The 10167-nt window shown below is 46.9% G+C and overlaps 2 protein-coding genes across 3 annotated transcripts; both read left to right on the plus strand.

Annotated features, from left to right (window-relative positions):
* Positions 1–245: 245 nt before the first annotated feature.
* LOC119268485 (protein CHUP1, chloroplastic-like) lies at positions 246–6924 on the plus strand. Of its 2 annotated transcripts, none has more exons than XM_037550139.1 (6): positions 246–725; positions 861–992; positions 1072–1253; positions 1348–1477; positions 1573–1755; positions 6704–6924. In XM_037550139.1, the coding sequence occupies exons 1-6, from the start codon at positions 312–314 to the stop codon at positions 6803–6805; spliced, it is 1143 nt and encodes a 380-aa protein (XP_037406036.1). In that variant the 5' UTR covers positions 246–311; the 3' UTR covers positions 6806–6924. The 2 variants fall into 2 exon arrangements, with proteins under 2 accessions (XP_037406036.1, XP_037406037.1); XM_037550140.1 differs by lacking the exon at positions 6704–6924 and adding an exon at positions 1863–2205.
* On the plus strand, positions 2459–3627 carry LOC119268486 (oleosin-like). Its single transcript, XM_037550141.1, has one exon. The coding sequence runs from the start codon at positions 2488–2490 to the stop codon at positions 3097–3099; it is 612 nt and encodes a 203-aa protein (XP_037406038.1). The 5' UTR covers positions 2459–2487; the 3' UTR covers positions 3100–3627.
* Positions 6925–10167: the final 3243 nt, after the last annotated feature.

Below are 10167 nucleotides of genomic sequence, written 5' to 3' on the forward strand. Positions count from 1 at the left end.
ACTGTCTACTGAATTAGTGATCTGACCACCTAATCCTTTCGTCGGAACAGATCAACTCGACCAGTGCATGAGTACAATATAATGCCATCTACTGGGTTAATTAATGAAATTCTTCCGCAGAAAAATAATTAATGTGTTAACGATGGATTCAACTCCGGCCCCATACGTGATCGCAAAAGTCAAGCTAATCCGCGTTTGCAAATTAACACGGCAGCATGTGACCGGTAGGGTGAGGGTGAGGCAGACAGCGGAGACGTTCAACTGATTCGTGTGCAAGAACACCACGCGAAGTTTTCAGGAACGAGGAAACGATGGAGGAGCGGCTTGCCTCCAACAAGAGAGCTCCGAGGAAGCAGAAGCCGAAGCCGAGGCGGACCAAGCCCACCGTCCCCGCCGCACCCACCAGCAGCCCGTCGTTGACCTGCCCGCCACGCCCGCCAGGCGTTCCACCGCCACCTGGGCCTCCTCCGCGGCTGCGTGGAGGCCCTGTCCCGCCGCCGCCGTCTATGAAAGTGCCCGGCAAGGGCCGTCTGCCTGTGGCTGTGGGCGGCGGCGGCGAAAGAATGCGCCGCGCGCCCGAGATCGTGGAGTTCTACCAGTCCCTGACCAGGCGCGGCGAGGCCAGGCAGGCTGGCTCCCGAGGCCCCAAGGCGTCCGGCGGGTCAACGGCTCCCAAGAGCGACTTGATCGGGGAGATCACCAAGAACTCCCCTCATCTCCTTGCCGTGAGTACGAAACAATCGCTCTGGAACCATGCGCCGTTCCCTAGTTCCCCCTTGATCAAGTGCAGCAACAAATTTGCGTGCTCATTAGTACTTCCACAGAGCAGAAATGCAGAATAATTGTAGCCGGCGTTGTAGGTTCAAGCCGACGTGGAGACCCAAGGGGACTTTGTGCGAACCTTGGTCGCCGAAGTCCGGGATGCGACCTTCGCGAGCATCGAGGACGTCGTCGCGTTTGTGACATGGCTCGACGAAGAGCTCTCCTTCCTGGTGAGTGTCCGCTCATTCTTTTGATCGGTAACCTCTCCCTGATTGACCAGAAGTCGATGAACGTAGTATTATTCTTCAGGTGGATGAACAAGCAGTCCTGAAGCACTTCGACTGGCCGGAGAAAAGAGCAGACACATTGCGAGACGCCGCTGCCAGGTACCAGGGCCTTCTGCAGCTAGAGAAGCAGATATCGTCCTTCGTCGATGACCGCGCGCTCCACCGCGACGCAGCGCTCGGCAAGATGTACTCCCTCTTTGAGAAGTATGTCTTGCTGTCTAATGGCTGGGTAACTTGAGAGTGCCTAGATGCACGAGTGCGCTAACTAAAATTCCCCTGTTCTGTTTATTATTCTCAGAACAGAGAAGAGCGTCCACAAGTTCCTGCAAGATAGGGATGCCGCCGACACGAAGAACAATCTCATCTCAAGGTACAAGGAGCAAGACATCCCAGTTGGCTGGATGTCAGACGCAGGTTTAATTGTCAAGGTGCATTTTCACAACTCTAATAGCATTGTGGATGCTTACCTAAGCTGACATTATCGTCTGAATTCTCGCATGCGTTGTGCTGTGATTTCTCGCAGGTCAAGTTGGCGTGCGTCAACCTCGCAAACCAGTACATGACGCGGGTGGTCTCGGAGATCGATGGTTTAAGAGGCATCAACAAAGATCACACCAGGGAAACAGCACTCTTCAAACGTCTGAAAGAGCAGAACAGTGAAGTGCTGCTCCATCAGGGTGTCAGGTTCGCGTTCCGGGTTCATCAGGTAAAGGAAATAATGGAATTGTTTGTTGATACATAGGATGGTTTTAGGTCTTTTATATACTACTCCTAGAAAATAACCTGCGGTATTTATCTTTGCCATGATCTTAGTTTACAAGCGGGTTCACTGCTCAGAGCTTGGGTGCTTTTGATGAGCTAAAACGACGGCATAATGATGGAACAACTTAACAGCGTGTACAGTGTCACAGTTTTTCGCTTCCAACATCTCTAAGTAGGGGCTCTTCGATTCAAAGGATTGGCAAAAGCATTTTGGAGGACTCTAACCTTGGGAGTTTTTCCTACGTGTGTTGTTTGATTCGAAAGAATACAATCCATATGATTTTTTCCCCTTAGGATTCATTTATACTATTCCACACGAAAATTTCACTACAATCTTTGTGAATAATCCTATAGTTTTCATGTGCACAATCAAATAACTTGAATTCTTGTCGTACAATCAAGATGTCATGACATTCTATTTTTGTGTTTTTTCTTGTTTCTGTGTTTTAAAATTTCTGCGAATTAAGATGCCTTCAAGCTCTGGACCAGAGCAAAGTGAACAACGTGTAAATTATCAGAAATTTCAGTTCCGAAATTTCACGGATAACCTCAGCAGAGGACTGTTCAATTGGTGTGTGTATGTCAAGTGTCTTGCTCCAACAAAGCAACGAAAGCTTGTGTTTCACTTTTAGTTGCACTGTGCTCATCGGTGCCAGGGTGCCACACGTCGCCGTGCATGCCTTACACGCTGGCCTGCTGGCACACGTCGTTCCCGACAAGCACGCACACTTCAACTCCTCCCCGCCATCTCCTCACCAGCAACTCTATCTTCGCACCCATCCATCTCGCGGCTCTTGCCATGGCGGATCGGCCGGGAAGCTCGTTGCCGGCCGTTCCTCGTCCGGTCCGGCCCCGTAGCGTCCAAGCGTCCTACTCGCCCCGCCGGCGCGTCCATCCATCCAACGCCCAGCTCCTCGTCTACCTAGCCCTCGCCGTCTCCTTGGCCGCACTCCTGGTCCTCACCGGCGTCACGCTCACCGTCGCGTCAGTCGTGCTCGTCGTCCTCGCCCCACTCTTGCTCCTCACCAGCCCTCTCTGGGCGCCGGTGACAGTCGTGGCCATCGTCTCGGTGGGCGCCCTGCTGTTCGGCTGTAGCCTCACGGTGTTCGCGCTGGGAGCGGGCACGTGGGCGCACCGGCACCTGACGGGGCGGCACCCGGTGGGCGCGCGTCGGGTGGGCTACGCGCGTGGGCGTGGCCGGTTCGCCGGCGCCGGTGGCCACGCGACGGGCTACCACGGGCAGGTACAGGGGTACGATCGGATGAAGGACGCCGTGCCCGGGGCCTAGCTGGCGGCGAACAAGCCTTACCTTGCCGTGCATTCCGTTTGGTTTGGCTACGTTTTACACACTGTGTTTTAGTTGGAACTGCTTCGATTTGGCGAGGTATATATATACTGTGCTGATACACGTTTTCGTGAGAAGTCGCCGTGTGTTGAATGCATTTCTTGATCCTGCGGGAATCAACTCTGCACATTGCTGACTGTATGTGCGTGTGTATGTTTATGTGAGTGCGGTCGTGCGGAGCTGATCAAGGCCATGATGCAGGAGACTGTTGCCGTGGTGAATAAAAAGGCTCTGTCGTATGATGAAGGCACAAAGTCACTTTGCGCGTTAACGGTACCTGCCGGTACATCTCACACCACTGTTTTTTGCCGGTGATTCGTGCTATGGCGTACAGATATGTAGTCCCTCCGTATCATAATGCAAGATGTTTTTGCAAGCTACTCCCTTCGTCCTATAATATAAGAGTGTTTTTGAAACTAGTGTACTGTCAAAAACACTCTTATATTGTGTGACGGAGGTGTACTGTCAAAAACACTCTTAACACTCTTACATTGTGGGACAGAGGGAGTAGAAAATATATTCTTTGTATAGCTTTCTTACTTTTTGGTATTTTTTTAATGTATCAGTTTGATGGCCCATAGTACTAGTTTTTGTGAATGTACTAGTATACATGCGACATCACTTGTCTCTCCCAAACAAATTCATAGACTTTTTGTTAATCTTAGTCAATTTAAATCACTCATATCTTCTAAACTATAAACTTGTTTTTGAAACTTTTTATATATTTGAATTTCTGGCACAAAGACCTTTAGAACAAGATCAATCTTGGATACGTTTTGACTAGTTTGAAAAAAGTGAAATATGTCATTATGAAATGTCAATTTGTGAAAATGATATTTAGAAATATGTAACAGTTTATTTTAAAAGAGTGAAATATGTTATTTCAAAAATGTGCAATTGAAATAGATTGGTCTTTTTGGAAACAAGCCAGTGCAAAAGTGAAATGTAATGTGAACATGTGAAATTGATTTTTTTGAAAATGTGTAACAGTTTATTTCAAAAGAGTGAAAGATGTTTTTACAAAAATGTGCAATTGAAATATATGTGAGTTTGCGAAACAAGCCAGTGAAAAGTGAAATGTAATGTCAACATGTGAAACATTATTATTTCATAATGTGTAACAATTTATTTTAAAATAGTAAAATATGTTATTACAAAAAATTATAATTGAAATAGATGTGATTTGTGTGAAACAATTCAACGAAAGTGAAATGCAATGTCAACATGTGAAAATGATTTTTAAAAAGTGTACAACATTTTTTTGAAAAGAGTGAAATAGGTTTTTACAAAAATGTGCAATTGAAATATATGTGATTTTTGTGAAATAAATCAGTGAAAAGTGAAATGTAATGTCAATATGTGAAACTGATTATATGAAAATGTGTAGCGGTTTATTTCAATTGAGTGAAATGCGTTATTTAAAAAATGTGTAATTGAACGAGATGTGATTTTTTGTGTGAAATAAGCAGCTTCTGAAATTGAAAAGAATATACGAAACTAAAATGTGAAATTGAAAAGAATATACAAAACTGAAATGTGAACTTGTGAAACTGATTGAAATTGTTTCGTTCAAAAGATTTTATATGAAATATGTTTCATGAATTTTAAACTCAATTAAAATTATCAAAAATCGGTCTTGTTTTGAACGTCTTTGCGCATGAGTTCAAATATATGGAAAGTTTTAAAATCAGAATATTGGTTCAAAACTTATGAGCCATTCAAAATGATATGAGAAAAATTAAACGTAAGTCTTTGGTTGGACAGGCAATGTTTTGTGCATGCGCAGCAGTGCACTTCTCTCACGCTCTCACTTGACAAAAAGCTAATGTTGTGGACCCCTCTTCTTTTTTACTTTCTCTATTTTTATTTACTCCGCATATTAAAGTTGACTGAAGTCAAATTTATTAAAATTTAACTAAGTTTATAAAAAAATATAAAAGTTTATCATAACAAATCTATATGAAGTGGAAGTACATTCAATAATAAATCTACTAGTATTGTTTTGTTATTGTATATGCTAATATTTTATGTATAAACTTTATTAAAATTTATAAAGCTTGATTTTGACCAAATCTAATACGTGAAGTAAATAAAAACGGAGGAAGTACTGTTGTGTATTTACTAAGCAAAATGACTTGCTTTTTATGCAAAACTGTGTCGCACTAATTTGAGAATGGCAAGGAGCGGCTGCGGATCTGCCGGTAGTACGTAGCGTTGCCGCCCAATTTTTCGTTTTAATGATGAAGGTGAACCCTTGGTTGGATGAGCTTGGTGTCACATTGGCGTTGTTTTCTTTTTCTCGATTTGTGTGTGTCAGTGCGGCTATCGCTGTGGTATAGTTAATTTTTATTTGTGAGGAAGGTGGTGCGTAGTAAACGGTGTCACGTTTTCTTTCTCTGAAACCATATGCCTATGCTACTTGTATTTATACAAGTCGGATGAGAACACGTACCCTCCCGGCAGGAGGGATATTGCTATGTTTTTAGGGTTTTTTTTAGTTCGTTCAGGATTTGTATCATAGTTAGAAAGACGAAATAATGATGGCTTTTTAAAGATCGAATAAGGTTCTTGCTACCTAGCCTCTATTTCGGTGATATGTTGTTGAAGAGCATGTGGAGGTGTGCGACGAATCTCGCAGGATTCGGTCAGTGGTCTTTGTTGGATCCAAATTTTTTGAAGATGGAATAAGGTTCTCCCCGCTCAACCTTTGTTTTGGTGATGCGTCGTCAGGGGGCGTGGGAAGGTGTGCGGCGGATCTTGCTGGATTCGGTCAGTGGTCTTTGGTGAATATGCTTGGATCCATTATTTGTTTGTCTTCATTCGTCTATCTATGGGTTGAGCTCTTTCAATGTATACTTCGCTTCATCAACTGTGGTTGATGCTTTAGTATGCTAGTCATGTGGGGCCTTAACACGACGACTTTCCTATTGTCTATTACAACAAGTTTGGCTTGATTCCAGTGAGGAGAGGCGATGATAACGGCGCGTCTTGGCTCGTTCAACTGTTTATAGTCGTCGCTAGATTGTCTCTGAACATGAATACATATTTTTTGTTCATGATAAAAAGATCCGAAGTTTCCTCGCAAATAAAAAATACAACAAAAAAAACGAGCATACAAGCTCTATAGCTGGCACCGCCATACTTCTTAGAGGACACCAAATGAAGAAACGAGTTTGCTAAAACTCAGCTCCACGTACACAATCGTTGGATCAAAAAGCATGCAGCTATTCGTGCAGATGTACTGTACAAGCGAAGTTGTCCTCGGCCAGTTTTGTTTTTTCTATTTTGTTTGTTCTTTTAACACAGTATAGATGCAAGCGCTCATAGATATGTGCATATATCGATTTCTATAAACGTACACACGCATACTCTATCTCTATAAACATTTTTAAAGACTGAGTCGGCATTTTATCTTGGGATTTATGAAGTCATCGTAGGAATTCAGAATAATGCGAGCATCGAGACTTGAACCCTGATAGGTTAGGATGCCACTGCTCCTCTAACCATCTAACCACTCGTTGTTTCGCTTCTATTTTGTTTGTTATAGTGTTGTTGGCCCGTCGTGGCCCGTCACGTCCTCCTGCCCATGATCGAAGAAAGAGGTAGCGATGCTGCTGCTCAACGAGACAGTTCTAGTCCTGATATCTAAGGTAAAAAATAACGACAGTTTCGTCTCAGTTTCTCTCAATCAACCTCTCCAACGTCATGTACATAATAATATCAAAGGTAATGTCCAAGAGATTCAGTTACTGCTACCTGACATTATTGTTGAGGAACAATCAGGTTTTGTCCCTGGTAAACTAATCACTGACAAAATTATAATAGCTTATGAATGCTTGCATTATGAAGAGAAACAAGGCTATGAAACAACAGTCATGTGCTTTGAAATTTGATATGATGAAGGCTTATGACAGGGTTGAGTGAGAATATCTGAGAGCCATAATGCTAAAGTTGGGCTTCACTGACAGATAGGTGGACATTGTGATGAGCTTAGTGACCACAGTGAAGTTTTCTCTTATTGTCGGTGTCAAAACCGGCGGATCTCGGGTAGGGGGTCCCGAACTGTGCGTCTAAGGCGGATGGTAACAGGAGGCAGGGGACAAGATGTTTTACTCAGGTTCGGGCCCTCTTGATGGAGGTAAAACCCTACGCCCTGCTTGATTTATTCTTGATGATATGGTTATTACAAGAGTTAATCTACCACGAGATTGGAGGGGCTAAACCCTAAAAGCTAGTCTATGGTATGATCGTATGTTGTCCTACGGACTAGAACCCTCCGGTTTATATAGACACCGGAGAGGGTTAGGATTACACAAGGTCGGTTACAAAGGAGGAGATATCCATATCCGTATTGCCTAGCTTGCCTTCCACGCCAAGAAGAGCCCCATCCGGACACGGGACGAAGTCTTCAATCTTGTATCTTCATAGTCCAACAGTCCAGCCAAAGGATAGAGTCCGGCTCCGGAGACCCCCTAATCCCGGACTCCCTCAGTAGCCCCTGAACCAGGCTTCAATGACGACGAGTCCGGCGCGCAGTGTTGTCTTCGGCATTGCAAGGCGGGTTCCCCCTCCGGATATACCACAGAAGAGTTCAAATAAAAGGATAGTGTCCGACCCTGCAAAATAAGTTCCACATACCACCGTAGAGAGAATAATATTTCCACAAATCTAATCTGCTGACACGTTTAGGCAACATGACCTCATGCCATGGCTCGGTGATTATTCGAATCGTTTTTCTTTAACTAGCCCCGCACATAACGCGAGGCAGTTTCTTGACACGTCTTGTCAAAGCAGAGATCGTGTTCCCCTTATTACGGGATTATCATCAATACGGGCGTGGGTAACCCAACCGCGCCATCGATTACGGCGCTTGGGGGATAAGCGAGTTTTACCAGGCTAGTGGAGGAGCATAGTTTCGGCCGCCCTTAAAAAGGGACAAGGTTTAACCTTTCTCTACCCACGCCTTCTTCATCCTTACTCATCCATTCTTGCGCACTCGAGCCCCAATGCCCAAGTCCACATCTTTCTCCTCAACCTCCTCCAAACATGTCCGGAGCGGGAGGCAAGTGGATGGCTTCCTCCGTTACGGAGGAACACATCAAAAAGCTGCGCGGAGCTGGATACTTAGCCACGAATATCGCGCATCGGCTGCCCGCTGCGGGGCAGATCGTCCCCACCCCGGAACCTCATAAGAGAGTAATTTTCCTCCACCACTTCCTCCATGGACTGGGGTTTCCCCTTCATCCATTCGTCCGCGGTCTCATGTTCTACTACGGGCTGGACTTTCATGATCTGGCCCCGAATTTCATCCTCAACATTTCGGCATTCATCGTCGTTTGTGAGGCTTTCCTCCGCATCCGCCCCCACTTCGGTCTGTGGCTAAAGACCTTCAATATCAAGCCGAAGGTGGTGGGCGGCCAACAAGCAGAATGCGGCGGAGCCATGGTGGGCAAGATGCCCAATGTTATATGGCTTGAAGGCCCCTTCGTGGAGACCATAAAGGGGTGGCAATCGTCCTGGTTCTACATCACCGAGCCACGCGACACCAACTGGGCGGCGGCTCCCGAGTTTTGATCCGGATTCCCTCCATGGCTCACTTCCTGGAAAGAGAAGGGCTTGTCATGGGGTTCATCGGTGGAGCTGGACGGACTCCAGAAATGTTCCGGAACATGGCAAACAAGAAACTCAAGCTTGTCAACATAGTCCAAGTCATGCTCATCCGCCGGATCCTCCCGTGTCAACAACGGGATTTCAACTTGTGGGAGTTCGACCCGGCCCAGCACCAAACTCTGAGCGAGCTCTTCGACACGATGCACAAGGACGTCTGGAGGGTGCTGTTCAAGGGCGCCGAGGTCCCTCCCTCTCTCACCGAGGACCGCAGGCTAAGCGTGAAGCGCCGAGCGCATTCGGTGAGTTCTATACATCTGGTAGGATATTTATTTCCCCTTGCTTAACCATGTGCGGGGTCTGAGCTCCATGCCTTTGACAGGACTGGGTGGAGTCGTCGGGGCAGATTAACTGTCCGGCCCCTCTACTCGAAGACACCGCGGACGCTCTCCTGACAGAGATGCTGACTCCGGCTCCTTACCAGGTGCTGGAGAAGACCAACAAGGCCAAGGGAACCCAAAAGAGTTCCCGGCGCCAGGTGTTATCGGACTCATCGTTCGATAACTCCGCTACGCACTCCTCCCTCGAAGACGAGGAGGAAGATGAAGATGCTCCCCCTTCAGTCGGGGGAGACAAGAAAAGGAAGGCCGCCCCCACTGGGGGGCCGGAGGGTCCAAGAAGGGAAGGACTCTCCTTCCGGACTACTCCACCATCGTCGCTGAAGGCAAAGACGAGTGGCTGCTCAGGGCCAAGCCCTTGGCGAAGTCGTAAGTATTCGGATACCAGAGTAACTCATAGCATACTTTTGTCGCACTTCTTCTCCTAACGCCGAATTATGATTATGCAGACCGCCTCGAGCCCGTATCGACGTATCCTCATCGGACGGCTCCCTGGGCTCGTCGGATATGGATAGCGATCCACTTCCGACCGCCAGCCTCCCCTTGCCCTACGGACAATGCTGAGGTGTTGTCTCAAGAGGCACCGGGTCAAGGGGAGACAGTCCCAGAGGCGCCTCAAGGCGACCTTCCGGACTCCGGGAGCAGAAGGAGCAGGGCTCCCGAGGGCTCCGAGTTCGGCCCTCAGCTGAACACCGCGCCGGAACCTCCAGTGGTTCCAGACTCGGGCAGGCGGCCTCCTTCCAAGAGGGGCAAGACGCCCGTGCCGGTGACCTCTGTCCATCCAGAGGCACCGGACAATCTGCTGGGAGCGCTTCGTGGCGCTTCCATCGACGAAGAGCACCGCACTATTATGAGTGCGGTGGTCCAGAAGGTTCAGTCCGCCAAGAGCGGACTGACTGAAGCCTGTGCCAGCCTTCTAGCAGGCTTTGAGGTAAGTTTTTAAAATATAGGAAAAATATTACCGCATAGACAGTAGCCCTGATGCTCTGTTCGGTGTTCACAAAGA

This window comes from Triticum dicoccoides, chromosome 3A, assembly GCF_002162155.2.
Source record: "Triticum dicoccoides isolate Atlit2015 ecotype Zavitan chromosome 3A, WEW_v2.0, whole genome shotgun sequence".
In the NCBI taxonomy this organism is placed as follows: Eukaryota; Viridiplantae; Streptophyta; class Magnoliopsida; order Poales; family Poaceae; genus Triticum; species Triticum dicoccoides.

Coding starts and splice junctions, on each gene's coding strand:
- LOC119268485 (XM_037550139.1), top strand. CDS start 312: ATGGAGGAGCGGCTTGCCTCCAACAAGAGAGCTCCGAGGAAGCAGAAG. Junction 726..860: donor ACTCCCCTCATCTCCTTGCC/GTGAGTACGAAA, acceptor CCGGCGTTGTAG/GTTCAAGCCGACGTGGAGAC. Junction 1,478..1,572: donor ACGCAGGTTTAATTGTCAAG/GTGCATTTTCAC, acceptor GATTTCTCGCAG/GTCAAGTTGGCGTGCGTCAA.
- LOC119268486 (XM_037550141.1), top strand. CDS start 2,488: ATGCCTTACACGCTGGCCTGCTGGCACACGTCGTTCCCGACAAGCACG.